The 22,500-nt window shown below is 35.6% G+C and overlaps 1 protein-coding gene across 1 annotated transcript in view; it reads right to left on the reverse strand.

Moving 5' to 3' along the window:
- Positions 1 to 6,480: 6,480 nt before the first annotated feature.
- Positions 6,481 to 22,500, reverse strand: part of LOC137631542 (uncharacterized) — a 40,282-nt gene continuing 24,262 nt past the window's right edge. The window contains exons 3-4 of the mRNA XM_068363323.1: positions 11,619 to 11,701; positions 6,481 to 6,907 (exon numbers count right to left, since the gene is read on the reverse strand). Coding sequence (XP_068219424.1) covers positions 6,481 to 6,907; positions 11,619 to 11,701 — 510 coding nt within the window. The remainder of the gene's footprint in view (positions 6,908 to 11,618; positions 11,702 to 22,500) is intronic.

A 22,500-nucleotide genomic window follows, 5' to 3' on the forward strand; every position in this document is an offset into this window, starting at 1 on the left:
GTGTATGAGGACAAGGGAGAATGTGCGAAAAAATAAGCCTAACTTCGGAGTATTTGTATGCAAAGAAAAAATAAGAAATAACCAGAGTGAAGGATCCAGTGTGGCCATGTCAAAGGACTGAATAACTCTCTAGCAGTAGTATCTCGATGGTGGCTGGTGCCCTGGCAAACGTACTACCTACGACGTATGATTAGGGCACAAACCCTTTCTCAACCCAAACTAAAACCGGGGAGGGCCAGGCAGTGGCTATTGATGAATCAGCAGGTAGATAGGCTTCCCCAAACTACCTATCCTTAGCTTACAAGTAGGGTGACGTTGTAGACGCTATAAGAAACTATCGAACTTGAGCGTGACTCAATCTCCCGTCCGGCAGAACGACAGGCAGGGACGTTTCCAATAGGCCACCACAACCCTAAAGTTACTGCTGTAAACTACCGTGATATTTTCAATTGGTTACGTACAATGCTCCTGTGGATATTTTTCTAAAATGCGTTTAGGGATGAGAGGGGGGGGGGGTCCAACAGCTTGAATTCAGTAATGACGGGACCCGATAAAGGAAACAAATACAAACTAGCTTACAAAACGTCTTATTATAACTTTATTAGTTCCTGATGGAAACATTATGTAACAAGATCAGTTTTATGTAGAAAGAAGAATGATGATATAAGATTTGATCAACAACAAAGTGAGCTAAATAATACAATTAGGACGATTTAATTGGCTGTTTCATTTTTATCTCTTCCCCAAATGCTTTCCTCCCTTCAAAGTGACGTTTCCATTTCCTACTCGTGAGGAACAATATCATTATTTCTATATTTGATTCTCATTGAAATAAGTAAATTCAGTTCTGACCCAGAAACCTTTACAATGAAAACATAATATCGTGTCCATTTGCAATGCAAATTGATTGAAAGGTTTCAAATAAATATTGAGCTCAATGCAACGAAGACACTTACCCTTATTCAATGTTTTTTTTTTTTTTTTTTTTTTACTGGTGTGTCTTCCTCTGTTATTTTCATCACATCATCCATGATATATACTTTTCAAGGAGACAAGAATCTTTTGCAGTCTTTTTAACATTGTCTATTTCAAGTTCAATTAGTCGATTGAGATCATGTCGCATTCCTGTCTTTCCATCAAAGCAGATGTATTGCTTGCCTTCTTTCCTTCATTCTTTGCCAAGGGCGAATTAAAACACTGCTTGCTCTCTAACATTGCTTCACACTACCAGGAAGTCTTAACCAAAAGAAAGTCGCTTCTAGTACACTTCTGAAGAAAGGACTTAGTCAGGTCAATATATATATATATATATATATACAAATTTTTAACATTTCAAAATTCTCGCCACGCATGGCACGCATGCCACGCACCGTTCACGACACGTTCACGCCAGTTCCCGCATCGTTCACTCCAGTTCACGACAAAAGGCGTGCCAATGCGTGCCACAAATTCGTGCAAGTGTCAGGCTGGCTTTAGACCTACATAGAAATGTTATCATGTTTTCCATGCAAAGTTTCCAATTCTACATTAATGATATCTTTCTACCAAAACATTTTATAGACAGAAGTATATAGATAACATAGTTCATGTTTCAAATATTTCCCTAAACTGATCTTTTGATATTTGACGATTGTTACTTTCCATTGCTCTCTCTCACACATCTTATCAGTCCTCACTACAAACCGTCTCAGCTTTAGTCTTTAGTGTTGATAATAGTCCAATGAAATATTCATGATCGCTTTTTCTATCAAAATTGAGATGAAATTAGTTTTAGAGATAAAACCTGAATGGAAATCTTATTCCATAAGCAAGCACATTCGTCAACTTCATGTTCTGAATGTGTGTGAGTGAGGAGAAGGAGAGATAACTCGCTAACTTCGGCTCATTGGACTCCATGGAACGATTGGACGATATTTGAACCGATGACGGTTGATGGCGTGTCAGTTTTAGCGGTCAAGTTTTACTTATTTGCTAAGCCTGTAAATGATACATTTTAATGTGATACCGAATATAATACATTGCACGTATTGCATGGTAGTAAAATGATCTTTGTAACTGTGGAGCTGAATCGGTGGAACTTTGAAAGTTCAAACTTGCAGAAAGTTTGGCTTTGTTTGGTTTCAGTTCGGTGTTTTGGTTTTGTTTAGTTTTGTTTTAGTTTGGTTTCAGTTTGGATTGGTTTGAGGTTGGTTTGGTTGGGTAATGATTTTGGTTTTGGTTTGTTTTGTTTTAGTTTGGTTTGGTTTGAATTTGGTTTGATTTGGTATGGGTTTGGTTCTTGTTGGGTTGGGTTGGATTGCGTTTGGTTTTCATATTGGTTTTGAATTTGACTGTGGTTTTGGTTTGGTATTTATTTGGTTTGGGTTGGTATTGTTTTTATTTGGTTTTGGCTATCGTTTCATTTTTTTTTCATCAATTTGGGTTTGATTTCTGTTTGGTTTTGGGTTTGGTCAGGTTTGGTTTGATTTTGGTTTTTTTTGGCTTGCTTTGAGTTTGGTTTGGTTTTGGTTGTAGTGTTGGTTTGGTTTGGTATGGCTTGATTTGGTTTGGTTTGGTTTAGTTTGGGTTTTCTGTTTGGTTTAGTTTTGTTTTATGTTGGTTTGGTTAGGTTTTGTATTGATTCGGTTTAGTGTGGTTTGTTTCGGTTGGTTGGTTGATGGCCAGGTTTTTGTTTGTTTTGTTGGTTGGTTTTGTGTGTGTTAGTTTGAGAGAGAGAGAGAGAGAGAGAGAGAGAGAGAGAGAGAGAGAGAGAGAGAGAGAGAGAGAGACTCGGGTATTTAAAAGTATATTTTTCACTATAATTCAAATTCAACTAAGTTATTGGAATATAACAAGTTTATCGATGCAACACAATTCTTAGTGGCTTACATTCTTCTCTGTCACCAGCTCCCATTAGAGGATTTTATGAGGTGAGAATTGTACGAAGGTATTTCGCAATCTCCAACATGACACTGTAAAATGCATTAACAACCCCCCCACCCCACCCCCACCCCTCTCCCGTCAGATATAAAGATCACATTTATCAGGTCTTGAGTCCAACGGGCCAAACACATATCCAGAACTTCCTACACAGCACCTACACCTAAACCTACACCCGCCAACACCACACGCAGAGGAGATAGGACATACCCCACCTACATACTACAACCTACACCATTGAATGAAATTTTCCAGCAAATTGGAAGAAGAAGAAGAAGAAGAAGAAGATCATAGCCGTATCTGTAAGACGGTAATGAGAGCAGCTGCCCTTGGAAAGTTGTCTGTAGGAATGACGTACTGTTCTTTGTACGACTAAAGGAAAATGATATAAAATGTGCATGTCTCCTCTTTCGTACTTTATCGAAAAGAATGCCGTAACAAAAAGTCGAATTCTTTTATATTTATTAAGCAAAAAATCACCTCTATTCCATACAGCTGTTCGTCTTGAATTCATCATAACCTGACATAGTACTTACAGTATATACATACACTAAAGAAACTCGTCTGGTTGAATTGATGCACTAAATACCTTCAAGTCATTACCATACACACAAAACAATGACCGCTTTCTATGATTTTATTACCTTAAGGTAGCTTCTTCCCCCATCGGCCTCTGTTTTAAATCGAAAATATTAATAATGAAATAGGAGATCCTCACTAACATGTCTCAGCAAGGATTAAAACTTCAGTCTACAAAACGAAATAAAATGAGAAAATCTAATCACAACGATTCAGCTTATTTGAATTAAGTGTTTCCCAGAAAATTTCGTTCAAAATTCTATTAATTTGTTCATGAAACTCCGCGAGAGAGAGAGAGAGAGAGAGAGAGAGAGAGAGAGAGAGAGAGAGAGAGAGAGAGAGAGTTTTACGTGAATGAAAATAATGACAGAATAATCAAATATTTGATGTGATCATTGATGTTCCCAATACTTACATCCAACAGCATTTCGGTTCAAATAAGAATATTCCTATTTAATAATTGATTTTGAATCTTTAGAGTAAATAATTGGTTTTACCATTATATTTTTTCTTTCTTTCTTTCATAATAAATACTTGTAAATCATTAGGTAACAGAATCGACAAATAGATATTCACATAAAGGACACATTTCAGCATTAGGCCTATAGTGGAGGCTCGGCTTCATGCATGAGACTGTCGTGTTTCAAATTTGGTGACATCTGTAAATAACGCCTACATAATATTATGATTTTTAATTAAATCTTTCATGAGAGAGAGAGAGAGAGAGAGAGAGAGAGAGAGAGAGAGAGAGAGAGAGAGAGTAACGTGCCCTCTACACAACACTACTACACCCTCTAAGAATGTGGTTTTTACACATACAAATCTTACCTATATGGAAATGAAGATGTCATAGTGATTAATGGAAAGAAAAGATGTGGTGTCTTTTACGATAGAATAATGGCTCTAAAATTTCTTTATTTTCATTACTAGTAATAGTAGTAGTAGTTTTAGCAGTAGTGATTCTAAAGTAATAGTAGTAGTGATACTAATAGTTATAGTAGTATCGATACTAGCAGTGATAGCAGTAGTTATAGTAGTATTCATACTAGTAGTAATAGTAGTAGTGATACTAGTAGTAATAAAAGTAGTTATAGTAGTAGTGATACTAGTAGTAACAATAATGGTTATAGTAGTAGTGATACTAGTAGTTATAGTAGTAGTGATACTAGTAGTAATAATAGTAGTTATAGTAGTAGTGATACTAGTAGTGATACTAGTAGTAATAGTAGTAGTGATACTAGTAGTGATACTATTAGTGATAGTAGCAATACTAGTAGTGATACTAGTAGTTATAATAGCAGTGATACTAGTAATAATAGTAGTGGTTATAGTAGTAGTGATACTAATAGTAATAGTAGTAGTTATACTAGTAGTGATACTAGTATATCTTAAAAGTGATACTAGTGGTGATAGTAGCAGTTCATAATAGTAATTATCTCTCTCTCTCTCCCTACCTAAACTAAGGTCTGAATGCAATAATCAACTTAGAAATAGATATATATTATTCGCTGCTTAATGTTAAACGAGAATTTTTATTCTTGGAGAGAGAGAGAGAGAGAGAGAGAGAGAGAGAGAGAGAGAGAGAGAGAGAGAGAGAGAGAGAGAGAGAGAGTAGCGTCTCTCTAAGTCTATGGGAACGTGCTCGTTTCCTACAATGCCAGAAGGGCGTATGTGACAGTGGGAGGATTTCCTTCTCTATTCCATTGTCTTTAAGGTCGATGATAACTCTTGAGTAACTTCGATTCACTGCATATCGATAGGTGGTTTCTTTTCTATTCAGGAATATATTTGAAACTGTCATTTTGTTTAGAGAAATCAATGTCTGTAATGAAACTAAAAAATAAAAGATACATATTGAACAAAATTTAAATTTTATATTTCACACATCAGATTATTCTAATGAGCGGCGCTGCCACTTTTCCTCCTGACAATATAATTCCCTCTAAAGCAGGGTTTACACGGGCGAGCAGCTCGTCGAGCTTGGCTCGACAACCCTGTGTTTGAATTGATGTTCGAGCGTGTAAACGGGCCATTTGGTTGTCGAGCGCGCTCGTCGAGCGGCTCGATGGAAGTCAGGCTCATCTTGACTTTTGTGGGCGGAGCTACATTGTTTGACGAGCGGTGTGAACGTGTGAACGGGTGTCGAGCATCGAACCTCAGTTGTTATTCAAACCTGCTAGAGGAAACATTATCAAAGAAATGCATAATGGCTGCCATTAATGAAAGCAAGAATGAGAAGGAAGTCGTACTTGATTCCATACATGCATATCAAGCTCATCCAGCTTTATGGAAAGTTAAATCAAAAGACTATTCCAATAAAGTAGCCAGAAACAAAGGAATAGCGGACACTCAGTCTTTCATGTGGAGTTATGGCCTTCCTCATAGTAATGAAAGGGCTGACACGGTTCGGTAGATCAATGTACGTGTCTTCATCCATACGCTAATAATTTCGCCAGTCATCAGGTTCTAATTTTAAAGCAACAAGCAAGTTGGTATATGAAAATTTCTCTCTTTTGATCTTTTTTTTCCTTTTTAGTGCCACTGTTAAAGCAATGGCTATCAAATTGTCCTGGTCGAGAGACATGTTGACGTTGTTTTAGCACGAGGCACACTGAGGCTCGATGTACTGTCTGAAAGCTCTTCGAGCCGTTCTACAAGTAGGTTCGACAACCGGGCTCGACGAGCTGCTCGGCCGTGTAAACCCCGCTTTAGGGACAGGTGAGAAAAGGCTGGATAGTAATTAAGCCTCTGTGAGTGTGCACGAGTCAGCTGAGGCTAGATACTTATCCTCTATCCTTTGGTGAGAATAGTTACTTCGAAGCATCTACGTACATTGCACTTGATTAATCATGAAACAAAATCTCTCTTTTCCATTTCCCTTATCTCTCTCTCTCTCTCTCTCTCTCTCTCTCTCTCTCTCTCTCTCTCTCTCTCTCTCTCTCTCTCTCTTTGCAAGTTCCTTAGATTCTTGTTTAGTATTAATCAGAGTCTACTAGTATCACTGCTACTATAAATACTAGTATTTCTTCTATTATAACTGCTGGTATCACTACTACCATAACTACTACTATCACTACTACTGTCACTACTAGTATAACAACTAGTATCCCTACTACTATCATAACTAATAGTATCACTACTACCATAACTACTACTGTCATAACTACTAGTATCACTACTATCATAACTACTAGTATCACTACCAGTATAACAACTAGTACTACTACTAATATAACTACTAGTATCACTACTGCTATCACTACTAGTATAACTACTCCTATAACTACTTATATCACTACTACTATAACAACTAGTATTACTACTAGTATAACTACTACTATCACTACTAGTAAAACTACTTTTATTATTACTAGTATCACTACTAGTATATCTACTACTATCACTATTACTATAATTACTTGTATCACTACTATTTTAACTACTACTATAACTACTTGTATCACTACTACTATAACTACTAGTATCACTACTACTATGACTACTAGTATAACTACCATTATCACTACTAGTATCACTATTACTATAACTACTATTATTATTACTTTTACCAATACTAGTATAACTACTAGTATAACTACTAATATCAATACTACTATTACCACTACTATAACTACTAGTATCACCACTACTATAAATACTACTATAACTACTGCTATCATAATTGCTAGTATCACTACTATTACCACTACCATAACAACAAGTATCACTACTACCATTACTACTATTATTACTACTAGTATCACCACTACTATTACCGCTACCATAACAACAACTACTACTACTACTACTACTACTACTGATGATAATACTACTAATAATAAATTGATGATATGGATGGAGTCATTATTGTTACTTAAGAGATGTTAAGAACTTTTATTCATTGAGCAAGATGAAAAGACGTCTTAGGCAAGAAGGACTCTTCTCCTCCTCCTCTTTAGAAGCACAATCACTCCAAACTACCATTTCGATTTCGACTTCAATTTGACACAAATAGTTATCATGTCACTCCTTTCTTATGCAAATAACCAGGAATTATTACACATTAATTACACTTATTAATTATAGTCTTATATCATTCAAGAATTACATTTTTTTTTATAATATTCATCACACAAAGCCGTTATCAATTAAGTGGAGGTCAAGGCCAATTGACTTGAGCGGGAGGAGGGCGGGAAATAAAGGCGGGAAATCTCAGTTTGGGATTCTTCTATAGATTGGTCTAACACTTCGTCTGGTTTTATTAACCGAAACATTGAGTAGTGTGTGCATGTATATATATGCAGAAAGAGAGAGAGAGAGAGAGAGAGAGAGAGAGAGAGAGAGAGAGAGAGAGAGAGAGAGCCCTTTCTTATGATAACGGTGAGCATTTCTTTCAAAGCCAGAAGGGCGTATGTGACAGTAGAAGGATTTTCTTCTCTATTCCTTCATCTTTAAGGTCGATTATAATTCATGAGTAGCTTCGATCTACTGCATATCAATAGGTCTCTTTTAATAGAAATATATTTGAACATTGTAATTTTGTTAATAATGGAAAAAATAAGGTCGGAAACATGTTGAAAATATCAACAAATAATAATAAATTCAGGGTGAGGATTAGAATTTATATTTCAAACACTCCATGATTCGAGTGCCTGATGAGCGGCGGTGCCAAATTTTCTCCTGACTACATTATTTCCCTTACTAATATTAGCTAGAAAACCTTCAATTTACATTTGGCAACAAGTGAGGCTAAATAAATACTACCTTCATCATCATAGGGTAGAAAGGAATGTAATTCTCTCTCTCTCTCTCTCTCTCTCTCTCTCTCTCTCTCTCTCTCTCTCTCTCTCTCATATATATATATACTCTTAGTCTACTATTCTGTTGTTCTTAAATAGCGCTACCTGTTGACTTGAGTATAAATGAAATGTGGATGTGGCCGTGTGTGGATGTGTGTGGGGGTATAAGGATGGAAATCTAAGCGGTTTGTGGATATGAGAGAGAGAGAGAGAGAGAGAGAGAGAGAGAGAGAGAGAGAGAGAGAGAGAGAGAGAGAGAGAGAGTTAACTAAAATTAGTACCAGGTTTCTGTTGCTATAAATTGTAGCCACATATTTATTCTAAAGAAGAGTAATAATCACAACAACAACAACAACAGCAACAACAACAACAATAATAATGATAATAATAAACATATGCAACTGAACGAAGGGATTTCGAAAGAAAATCTAAACAGCACCAAAAGGTGTTCTGGTTGGTAGAAGTCCCCAAGAGGGGAAGAGCAATAACACTATCTTCCCCCATAGCGTCTTTCTGTCACCTGCTTCCTCCTGGCCTGGGCTGTTCACGGACACCACTAGGAGAAGGAGGTTGCTTGTATCACGCCCTTCTGTCTTAAAAGTCTCCTAAAGATTTGGCTAATTATTGCTAGACATCTTTCTCGGTGGGTCTACTATACCGTCGCGAGCATTTGCTCCAAATCTCTGAAGGAGACTAAAATAAATGGAAAAGTCTTATCACAACGGGAAATACTGACTAAACCTTGAGTTGTTTCTCACAATGTTTCGATCAGAACCATAAATGTTCAGTCTTTCTCCAACAATCACTCACTCACACAGTCTCCCAACATTTTTCAACATAACTATTCCTCTAACTCATTCCAAAGGGCGAAGCTATATGAAACTATCGTTCATTTCCGAGGAAAACTGTAATCCATTGGCCGAAATAATATGAGAATATCCCTCAACTCAGATGAAGAACATAGAGAGGCTCCCTAGTCCGAGTTCATTTGAAATAACAGTGAATATGGAACCGTAATCATTTGCGACCTCATTTACAATAATAATAATAATAATAATAATAATAAGGAATGTTTAACCTCCTGCTTGAACTTGAAATAATCTCTCTCTCTCTCTCTCTCTCTCTCTCTCTCTCTCTCTCTCTCTCTCTCTCTCTCTCTCAGAACTGGCAAATTGAACTTGATTTATGAATTTAATTAAACGAAAGGCTATCTATATATAATAACAATAAATGCAGCCGTTTCTAGTCCACAGCAGGACAACGGCCTCAGACATGTCCTTATGCCTGGGGGTGTGGCCATTTTCACCACCACGCTGGCCACTGCAAATTGGTGATGGTAGGAGACTGGTCTGGTCGCCCACAGCAGGGTGGTCCAACCTTTTCCATGCCAAGGGCCACATTACATGAAATGCTTGATGGCACGGGCCACAAAAGTAAATTAATATTAGAATTATAATTCCTGGTGCAGTAACTGAAGGGGAGTACCTTCCCCAAGGGGAGAGATTGATTTCCTTTTATCCAAATGATCTTTTACCAAGTATATAGATGTACTTTTAGAGTTTACACACCGTGTCAAAAGGTTTTCCCCTATACTTACTCTTATATGAATAATTTTGTTCCGAAACAAGAAAAAAAAATCAACAAAAATAAGGTAATGATGAAAAAATAAAATCTTATAGAGCTCGGTTAATATTGACCTTCAAATAACAAGCAAAGTACATATGATATACAAAAAGATGAAAAAAGATATTAGCAACTCAAATAGTAGTATTTATTAATATTTTCAAATCTTAAGTAAAAAAAAAATAACAATAGAAACGCTTTAACTTCAAAACACTGTGCAATCAAAGTAAACCTACAAACACACACATTATATATATATATATATATATATATATATATATATATATATATATATATATATATATATATATATATATATATATCACCGAGTTATTTCAATTCAGTTATAACCTTTTAATCATAGACATTATTCATTGTCAAATGACCAGGTAAAAATATGAAATTCAGGTAGTTGTGTTTTCACACAGGCTACCATAGGATCTTTTAACACAGGGTGTCTGGACCTCAATTTCTCAATGTATCTAAATCTTGTCTTAAACTGACAGTACATTCCTTCAAGTTTTCCAAAAAAAAAAAGAAAAGAAGAGAAGTAGGTTCCATTATTTTTTGTATAATTCACGATAAGCAGGAAAGTGTGTTGAAGAACTCACTGAAAAGTTCACATTTTCCACGGAGAAAATGAACATGTCCTACTAGCTGGGAAACTATATATGATTTTTCATGTAGGTCCATGTTTAGTATGTTCAGGTGGGCAGTCACTTCTGGAAGAATGGAATAGGGGCAAGGAAAGTCTTTATTGTGTAGCTGAATTTGGCACTATTGTGAATTAGTAATATGCTGATTTTGTAGAAATGGGAGAATATCGTCCCTTAAAGAAAAATAAACGGAGTGTTTTTCAGCACTCGGCCCGCTAACACTTGAATATAGCGGCAGATCCCTGTACTCGGTGTTTAGTTTGTCCAGGAATGATACAGATTTTCTAGGCCTAAAGAACTATTTCACAATACTAATATCAGTTGTCATGACATCACTCATCTGCAACATTCTGCTTCTTGGCGAATAATGCACTGCGGTGTGATGTAATGCACTCAGTCTTTTCTTTAAAAGACCAACCAACCCATATTAATAGCTTTTGACCTATCAGTTGCAATGCAGAAACACCTTTTAAACCCTCCATATTCATTGGCCAAGGATTTGAGGGAAACGTATCATTTATACTGTATATATATATATATATATATATATATATATATATATATATATATATATATATATATACAGTATATATATATATATATATATATATATATATATATATATACATATATATATATATATATATATATACTGTATATATATATATATATATATATATATATATATATATATATATATATATATATACTGTATATATATATATATATATATATATATATATATATATATATATATATATATATATATATATATATATATATATATATATATATATATCAGAAACTCTGCTATCATCATTCAATGACTGCATATTGACATGTTCTTGGTGTAACACAAAATTTTATTCAATGGTGGGGGCAAATATGAGTAAGTGGCTTGTATGGCTTACATCAATGCAATCATCTAAATCATGTGATAATTACTTTCAATGTTTCATTACAATTTCAAGTTTCATAAAAACGGGCTGTTCAAGTTCAGTCATTCTTCTTGAAACTGTTAGGTGAGATAATAATGACTCACCTCCAAATTTCTTTGCCGGATACTTTTTCTTCAGCAAACTCTTGTGCTATGTTACTGCGCGCTGCTTTATTAAGTGTCCATGCCTAAATGATTTTATATTTCTTACAAGCACCAGAGCAACTTCACATGCAGCAGTAAGACTAGCTATTTGTGGTTTTCAGGAGTTATGAACCCCATGTTTTAGCAGTAGATGTTTTTGGCCCTTCAAGATGTTAACTATATCACTTCGTGATTTTCCCACAAGTTGAGCATACTTTTCTTTGTGCAATGTCTCACAATGCCTTCGAACGATATATTCCTTAACAACAGAAATCATTTCCCGCCCCACAACATTCTTCTCCTCACTTCATATCATATGCTCTGTTCACACCAGAGAACGTTATTTTTCACTTTGACATGTTATGAAAAGAAGTTGCGAACAATAGTACTTAAAGTGCAAAACAGAGGCAAGCTGAAAATTATTCGAAACTTCTGGGGCTCCATCTTCGATCTATTCACGGGGTTCCAATTAAATTTTATTTCATTTATATTTGTTACTATAATTATTCTATTTAACGTCAAAATGGAACTAAATATTAGCATTGAATGCATGTTATGGAGAGAGAGAGAGAGAGAGAGAGAGAGAGAGGGTGGTCCTAAATAGTAGCCTTACAGCTTTGCTGATCATAGCGATAGGCAAACCCTTCCACTACGTCAAGGTATTACCACTCACTAAGGGATATATATATATATATATATATATATATATATATATATATATATATATATATATATATATATATATATATATATATATATATAAATTTACATTGGGCATTGTCCTGTTGCTTGCCTCTGCCATTCATGAGTAACCTATAAACCTTAGGTCACTCAGTTTACGAGTTGAGTGCGCTTACCACTACGTCACGAGGTCTAAAGAGAGAAACAGATGTCGGTTAACAAATTTGATTCAGAGAGAGAGAGAGAGAGAGAGAAAACAACACCTTATATTGTTCCTCTAGTCTCACTGTTCCATTTAATATGACGGAAAAGTCAAATTGAAATATGTTATAGATAATAATAAATGGAATTAGCAAAAAGTTAAATAATTTCACATTTTATTGTCTCTCCGGTTATCTGGTGTAAGGTGTTCTAACCCCTTGATGTCAGAGAGTAAGGGTTGTTTCTGGTATACGTCTTTCTAACGGAAGAATTTTCGTTCGCTTTGATTTGGCGTCGGTTTCGTCTTTGAAACTTGGATTTAATGTCTTTAATTATACTTTTTTTTTGGCTTTTTATGCTTTATTTAAGTGTAGGCCTAAGTGTCTTGATTTTCAGATGCATATTCCATATAATAACACTTTTACAATGACATAATTATGCAAAGTCGAAGTTAGAAGTAAAGACATTCGAACACAAAATACGTCTACTTCGTGAGTTTGTAAAACTAGGCCTACGCCATTGTTTCTTATCTACATTTCCTTTGTTGTTTGAATATTTTGAGCATTATTGCTTGAGGGTCAAGGTAGGAAAGAGGAGGAGAAGGGAAAGTATAGGATACGGTATAGGATACGGTGTAGGGTAGGGGAGGGACAAGTGTGTAGCAACTTGCTATCGTAAATGTGAGTGTGCGTGCGTGTGTTTGTTCAAGGCGAATACAGTAACTTCAATAGAGGATTCTTAATGTTTCAGATTTTCTAGACCTTAATAGGTCTATAATTTTGAATATATTTGAAAATTTGTATTCTATGATAAATATGAACAACATATAAATGACATAATAGAAATGACACATTATGAACAAAATATATATATTTATATTTAAAAAAAAACGAATGATTCGAGTAAGCGATGAGCAGCGATGCCAAATTTCCTCCTGACCGCATTATTTCCCTTGATAACACTGATACTACATTAGCCTTTCCATTTACATTTGGCAACAAGTGAGACTAACAAGAAACTACGCTTTAGCATTATAGGGTATATATGGGATTTAATTCTCTCTCTCTCTCTCTCTCTCTCTCTCTCTCTCTCTCTCTCTCTCTCTCTCTCTCTCTCTCTCTCTCTCTCTCTCTTTTACACACACATTTGATAACTTTGTCTGCTATTCCTTTGTTCTTAAATGCAACTATCAGTTGATTCTTTGCCTTTAGGTAAATATGGAACATAATTGTGTATGTGCATGAATGTGTGTGCTTGGGAAAGGACGGAAGTCTAAGCAAAGGTCTGGGGATGAGAGAGAGAGAGAGAGAGAGAGAGAGAGAGAGAGAGAGAGAGAGAGAGAGAGAGAGTATGCCAGTACTTGCCTTAAGAGATTAGCTGATTTTATCTAAATTTAATCAAATACTATAATTTTGCTAAAATTATAAAAGCCTAGTTTTTTTCTCGGTGTTTAAAGGGCGCTCATGAATGGCAGAGGCAAGGGTCGGTGACGATGTCCTAGACTGACCATATACATATATGATCAGCGCCCAAAATCCCTTCTTCACCTAAGCTAGGACCAGGGAGAGCCAGACAATGGCTCACGATGACTCAGCATGTAGACCTATAGGTTCCCTCAAACACCCGATCCTTAGCTCGGAAGGTTGGTGGGGTTGCAGACACCACAAGAAACTATAATGGTTGATCGGGTCTTGAACCCCAGTCCGGCAGATTGCCAGGCAGTTAACAAAAGTAATAGAGGCGTTGAATCAATTGTCTTTCCTGAAGCGTTTTTAATGGTGACATTCCCAAAGTTGTGATGTGTAAGGGACAGGCGCCAAAAGGCTGGATAGTAATTAGGCCTCTGTGAGTGTGCACGAGTCAGGAGGTGAGGCTAGATACTTATTCTCTATCTCTTGACGAGGATAGTTATTTCGAAGCATGTACTTTGCACTTAATTATTATTATTATTATTATTATTATTATTATTATTATTATTAGCTAAGCTACAACCCTAGTTGGAAAAGCAGGATGCCCAGGGGCCCCAACAGGAAAAATAGCCCAGTGATGAAAGGAAACATAGTATATTATAAGAGCAATGACATTTAAATAAATATTTCCTATATAAACTATGAAAACTTTAACAAAAAAGAAGAGAAACTAGATAGAATAGTGTGCCAGAGTGTACCCTCAAGCAAGAGAACTCTAACCCAAGACAGTGGAAGACCATGGTACAGAGGCTATAGCACTACCCAAGACTAGAGAACAGTGGTTAGATTTTGGAGTGTCCTTCTCCTAGAAGAGCTGCTTATCATAGCTAAAGAGTCTCTTCTACCCTTACCAAGAGGAAAGTAGCCACTGAACGAATATAGTGCCCGTCATGACAGGAATTTAAGATGTTTTTATGTTGAACAGACTGACCTAAGTCTTTTTATAGTTTATAATTAAAATATGTTTTGATGTCACTTTTTTTAATTGTTCGTTATTTCTCATATCATTTATCTATTTCCTTATTTCCTTTCCTCACAGGACTAATTTTCTTTGTTGGAGCCCTTGGGCTTAAAGCATCCTGCTATTCCAACTAGGGTTGTAGCTTAGCTAATAATAATAGTAAGTGTAGGCCAACTTTTTTGGTAAATTTGTATCAATTAATCAAATATAAGCTTTTGCCAAGAATTTCATCAGTCGAATATGTGTTGAGAGAGAGAGAGAGAGAGAGAGAGAGAGAGAGAGCACCTGAATAAACTATATTTTGATATGTATATTCATACATTATCTGTTAAGACTTAGGGAATGTAATAATTGATAGTTGAATCTCTCTCTCTCTCTCTCTCTCTCTCTCTCTCTCTCTCTCTCTCTCTCTCTCTCAGTATAGAGTTTGGGGAAGGATGTAAGACCTGGGAGGCGGTTTGGACAGAATCATGAAAAATTTACAGACATACTATATATATATATATATATATATATATATATATATATATATATATATATATATATATATATAAATTTATATATTTCAACTGTGGGAAATGCAAAATCCTGTACATAGTTTATAGTAACCCACATCAGATGACTCACTGCTGGGTAATGAAATAGAAAGTGTGGACCAGGAGGAAGATCTCGGTATTATTATCTGCAAGGATTTGAAGTTAACCAAACAGAGCATAAAAGCTGAAAAGAAAACACAAAACACAATAGGTTACATAAAGAGACAATTCAAATACAAAGACACTGTAGGCCTACTACAGCTGTAGGACTACACAGATACACCATAAAGTAAAAACACTACATATTCAAATATCCCGCTCTTTTATAATATATTAAAAACTTTTCCTTTATTCTCCTGCATAATCTACAACTTTACCTTATGATTAAGTCTATCGGCACAACTGTTAATCACACTTACACTAACATAGGCCTAGGTGCGAATCTAATGCCTTTGCTCCTAATTTTTCACTAACTTTTATGCCTGCTCGAGTGCTTCTGTTCCTAACCTCCTACCCTCTCCCTATCCCTTCTTTATCTTATATCTATTCCCCTTATCCACATTAATCCTCCCATTCTTCTCCTCTGCATTCTTTAGTCAAATTGTCCATTCAATTATTCACACAAACTCAAGATTTTTGCATGGCCAAAGGGATCTCATTTCACTGCCCGATACCCTCACAAACTTATTACTTTAATTAGCAGGAAAATGTTATTCCCAATTAGCATAATTTCCTTATATAATATATCTCTTTCACATTATTATCTTTCTGATATAACCAATCTCTTGCTTAAGGGTACGCTATTCTATCTTATTTCTCTTCCTCTCGTTTTGTTAAAATGTTTATAGTTTATTTAGGAAATATCTATTTTAATGTTGTTAATGTTCTTAAAATATTTTAGTTTTCCTATTTTCCTTTCCTCACGAGGCTATTTTCCCTGTTGGGGCCCTTGAGTTTATAGTATCCTTCTTTTCCAATTAGGGTTGTAGTTTAGCAAGTAATAATAATAATAATAATAATAATAATAATATCTCTGATGTAACCAATCTCTTTCACATTATCATCTGGCTGATATGGCATATGACGTTCACAATCATCACGGCAAAACCTATCCTTCTCTATCCAGTAAGGATAGCCTATGCCGCCTATCCCTCCTATCCCACTGTTGATTCCCATACAACACACATACCTCCATTCCTTGCCTATTCCCTTTACACAAGCACGCTCTACAGAAATTCCTTATCCCTGCCTATCCATTTCCGTATCCTATCCCACACGGAGCCCTATCCTCCCTAATGCAAACCCAATTAGTCAGGGAAGTGTAACGTATCCTTTGTCTCAATCTAAATTGCTAATTTCCTTCAGATTCTCTCGTGCTTAAGCTGATAAAAAAACCTTTCTTTCATCGTAAAATATCCTCTCTCACACCGCTCAATTGCATAACACCCTTTCTCTCTTCTCCTCGTGAAGCCTTTCGCAAATTTCTCTTTCGTTACATTCCTTAATGGTCCCTATATCTTTCCCTACACTGCAATCCCCGCCCCCCTTCCTGCATTACAACCCCCTCCATTTTCAACTATTCGACCTTGTATCATTACCACCCGTCTCTCTCCCTCTACAACCGTTTGAGTGTAGCTAACCGCCATGGCTGCTCACACGCACATATGCACTGTGTCCTCTCTTCCTTTTCTCGAAGCTTCTGTCGCGTTCCTCCTCTCGTCCCCCATACCTCCCCTACCCTACCTTTTAGAGAGAGAGAGAGAGAGAGAGAGAGAGAGAGAGAGAGAGAGAGAGAGAGAGAGAGAGAGAGAGAGAGCGCACATACGAAACGTCATAAGTCTTCTCTTCTTAAAGTTCAAATGTTCCATTTGACTGATTAACATCGGCTTCGTTTTCTTGATCTGGATTTAAAGTTGTAAATTATAACTTTATATTTGATGTGTCATTTTAGTGTATGACTGAGTAACTTGATTCACAGATGCCTATTCCATGCCTAAAACCGTAAGACCTTTACAATGATAACTACTTATGCAAAGTTGAAGTTAGAATCAAAGACATTCGAACATTAGATATGTTAGGATAAAGTGAATGAATTTTGATATGTAAAAGTAGACCTACGCCATTGTTTTCTAAGTAGGTTTTCTCTATTGTTTAATTATTGTTTTCTTTTTCTTTTTTCTATTTTGTTCATCATGTGTCATTTATTGTTATTTTCATTATATCATCTATATAATTTTCAACTTGATCATAAAATCCAAATTTTCTATATATATATATATATATATATATATATATATATATATATATATATATATATATATATATATATATATATTAAATTATAGACTTATTATCGTCTATAAATCTGATATGTTCAAGGTATTATGTTTGTACAAATACACGCACATTTGCTATAACAAGCTGTTCTTTGCAGTTGACCCTAGATGTTAGTCCTATCCCATTTCACTAGACTAACTGCAAGAAAAATAATGATCTTCTCGTGTAATTAAGCCAAAATTATTCAAACAATAGAGAAAACCTACATAGAAAGCATTGGCGTAGGCCTAGTTTTATGTATCAAATTCGTTTACTTTATCCTAACGTGAAATAGACGTATTTGGTGTTCGAATGTCTTTAAATTTAGAGGAAGTAGGGTTGCCAGGACCCCAGCCTCCCGTTGAGATACTACCACTAGAGAGTTATTGGGTTCTTTGACTGGCCAGGCAGTACTACATTAGATCCCTCTATGGTTAGGGTTCATTTTCCCTTTGCCTACACATACACCAAACAGTCTAGCATATCCTTTACACATTCTCCTCTGTCCTCATACACCTGACAACACTAAGATTACCAAACAATTCTTCTTCACCCAATGTCAAAAATTGACATTTATTCCCCTTGAATAAAATTAATCTTGGTTTTACGAGTACAGTATTTGTTTTCTAAGGTATTTCTCAGTTTCTATGAATATATGTTTAAATGAGATTATTTTGCTCCACAGAAGTAGTTTTATCATATTAACTATATCAATGAGTTTGTATGAATTAGTATAATAATATTTAAAGTAATAAGCTAACTTTCTTGCAAATTTTATACATCTAGATCAGATAAGATGACGTATCATCCCATTGTTGTCAAACTTCTTCTTGTCGTGATTATATATAGATTGTTTGATTATTGTAAGGGCACATGCCAGTAATTTAAACTTGCCTTCTGGACGAAACCCCCCTTTTTTTTGTATGTTGGGTTACAATTAAATCACTTGATGTTTGTTACGTAACCCTTGCAAATTTGTAAATGTGACAACATTGTTCTCCTCCCGAGTTCTCTTCCAGGGTGGAAATGTGACGCGGGCGGGCTTCTACCAGCGGACTCCAAAAGGCAAGTACTTAGAAGATATTCTCCTGAATCCGACGACCATCATCACCTCGTGAACCATCGCATCATCATTGCAGCAATGTTCTTATAAGAATACTCTGTAACCCCGTTTGATATTTGTTTAATTTTTATCGAGTAACGTAAATTTTGTTCATTTGTGTTAATGTTAATGTTCGCTCTTTAACGTAACTCTGATGATTTTTGTTTGTGTACTTTAAATATTAAATATATGTCAAACTTTTTAATTGAGTCTTTGTGAACCCGTGTGGCATCACCCCCAAAAGAATTGGTGCAGGAAATATAGTTTGAATCAAAGGTAAATGGCAGATGTCTCTTAAGTAAGTTTGTTTCTCAGTTCTGTAACTTGGCCTCGTGCAAAGTTGGTGCACGAGGGTTTACAGTTTAAAGAAAGTAATCATATGTGGTTGTAAATTCCCCAGTGTTTCACCACAATCGTAAAACTATATAAATTATGGAAGTTAATGTTTCTTTCGGAAATAACTCATAAAATTTGCTAAAATGCTTTCATAAATGTAGATTCAGAAATCATCTACGTGTGTGTGTTGAATATAGTCCTCATTTTCTTTGTCTGAATGACTTAAACAGATCTAATAGTTGCGTTTTTGAAGCAACTATCGACAATATAAAACATCTTGCTTATACACTTCAACTGTATATATCGATTAGATAATAAATTTTGTTTACACAAATGTCTTTTGAAAGACTTTTATAGCCCAAATAGTCTATCGTGGGATTAACTATTTAATTGGCAACATACAAGAATAATGATAGAAACGCAGAGTATGGTGGAGGTGTTGATTGGCTGAAGTAAATTTTCCACCAAGGGCCCTACTTTTGGGGAATTTGTTCCCAAATCGGGATATTTCTACGGTTTAGGGCATACAACTGGGTTACCTGATTATCTTGGAATTTTTGGGGAAATGTAATATCAGTATTCTTAAAATCTTCAATTTTCTTCAGGATATAACACTAATTTTCTATACGGGTAGATATTCAACAATTTAAATTTGGTTTGGTTTCAATGTGTAGAAAAAAAAATAAGTAAAAAAAAAGCAATGGAAACATTTAGTCTGTTAACTGTTATTTACTTACTGTGAATGGTTTATTTTTTTGTTAAGCTTCGCTTGTTATGCCAATATAATTATGATTTGTGCATTTATCTTTTAGGGAACACATTTCATCAAAACACAATTAGGGCATAAGTTTTTATGGCTGCACTTGGCGCAAGAGCGTGGCCTGCACCTTCAGTGCAGGTTGTTCTAATTAAATCTAACCTGTCTGGCTGCCTGCCAGGGCCTAGGTTCTAAATATTCTAAAAAGCTAAATCTTTTATGTTTGTGATATCATAAATTGATTTATCAAAAGTAAATGCAGGGTATGTTAAAGTTATAGAGGATGCAACATTATGTAAAATAACTGTTTCTGGGTAAATTCTAACTTAACTTGGAAGAGGACGGACGTGCTTTTTATAATTAGTGCTTTTGTGAACAATGGAGGCAATGAAGGTAAGACGTTCTGACGTTCTTGCGGATTTGTATTGCTGTCAACGCTAGCAATTTGAATTACCAGCCATTCCTATGGAAAAGACTTAAATTTGCGAAGGTATTTTTTATTGACGTTTAACAAAATCGTTTTTTAGTGAGTGATATGTTCCAAATAATCTAAAGAGATTTCTCAACAGCCATTTTGTCTTATTACTTAACAATACGACATTGTTGCAATGGGGTTTTGAGTCCCAAGAAGACTATTGCATAGTCGACTTTAATCGTGGTTGTTGCTATACTTTACTTTTACTTTTAGGGGTTTATTTCTCGCCCTCCATCTGACACTAAGAGTCTGTTCAGGCGGGCCTTGATGTGTGAAAATAATTTCTTTCCATTTTATATTTTGCTCTGTATCTTTTCAGTTATTCGCTAGCATTTTTATTCAGGCTTAATAGTTTTCTGATCACTATTATAACACTTTCCAAAGAGATAAGTCTTCAGGTTTTTCTTGAAAGCTGCCACATATTTACTATTCTTGACATCAAGTGGAAGGTCGTTGAAGAGTCTCGGTGCAGCATAACAAAAAATTCTTCCTCCTATTGCATGATTCACACTACTTTCGAATAGCCTATGTGGGTCATCAGCATGTCTAACTCTTACAGCAGCGCTGGTAGCTTGAGAGTAGGGGACCAGGCAATAACGAAGATATTTAGGCTTATCACTTGTAAGTGCCTTGTGAGTCAACAAACAAATCTTATATTCAATTCTAGCCTTAACAGGTAACCAATGTAGATTGATCAGTGCTGGAGTTATTCTCTCTCTCCCGAAATTTAATGCCTTTTATCAGTCTAGCCGCCCGGTTTTGCACATTTTGAAGCTTTCTTAGTAGTGTATTGGGCAATTTACAGTACATAGTATTGCAACAATCAAGCCTTGATATTACGTGACTCATCACTAAAAATTTTTTACTGCCCTCTGTTAAATATTTTCTAATAAATGCTATGTTTCTTAAGTGATAGTTACACACTTTCACTGTATTCACTATTTGATCCCACATTGACAAACTACAATTCCCCCTTGGGTCCTGATCCCGTGGTAGAGAGCATCCATATATTAAGAACTGTATAATATGTGGCTTTTATACATACATACATACACACACACGCATATATATATATATATATATATATATATATATATATATATATATATATATATATATATATACACATATCCTTTATGGCTATTTACAAACCTCCTAAGGATGATTGGAATGCTATTTTTTATCAGATATATTAATTAGAATCATTCTATAATTCACAGAGGTCATCATTATTCTTTCCGAAATAATTCTGATACAATAAACTCAGGTAGATATTATACTACCCTAAGCTACTTTTCATACAGTCCTCATGTCTGTAATTTTGTTTATTATTCAGTCTGTTGGACTGGGGTTAGAGACTCGCTCAAGGTCGATAGTTTCTTGTATTATCTACAACCTCACCATCCTTGTGAGAGAGAGAGAGAGAGCCTCTAGGTCCTCTTGCTGAGTCAGCAGCAGCCATCGCCTGGCCTTCCTTGGTTCTAGTTTGATGGAGAGGGGTTTTGGGCGCTGATCATATGTATATAAGGTCAGTCTCTGGGGCATTGTCACTCTCTTGCCTCTGGTGACTTTATCTATCTATATATCAAGGCACTTTCCCGATTTTGGGGGGTAGTCGATATCAACCAAAGGAAAAAAGAAGACCTTTCCTCTCTACGCTCCTGCCAGCCTGACGAGGGACTCAACCGAGTTCGGCTGCTACTGCTAGGGTGCCACAGCCCACCCTCCCCCGTTATTCACCACAGATGAAGATTCATAATGCTGAATCCCTTACTGCTGCTACCTCCGCGGTCATCTAAGGCGATAGGAAGGAGGAGCAGGGCCTACCGGAACTGCGTCACAATCGCTTGCCATTCATTCCTATTTCTAGTATTTTATACCATCAATAATTGTTCATTACCAAAAATGTTCTCTTACCTTAATTACAGAAGATCTTGCAAGCATTTTCACCTGAATTATCTAAACGACTTTACATTTCTCTCTTCCGTTTAAGCGAAGTCATTAGGAGC

The sequence above is a fragment of the Palaemon carinicauda genome, chromosome 3, assembly GCF_036898095.1.
Source record: "Palaemon carinicauda isolate YSFRI2023 chromosome 3, ASM3689809v2, whole genome shotgun sequence".
Taxonomy (NCBI): Eukaryota; Metazoa; Arthropoda; class Malacostraca; order Decapoda; family Palaemonidae; genus Palaemon; species Palaemon carinicauda.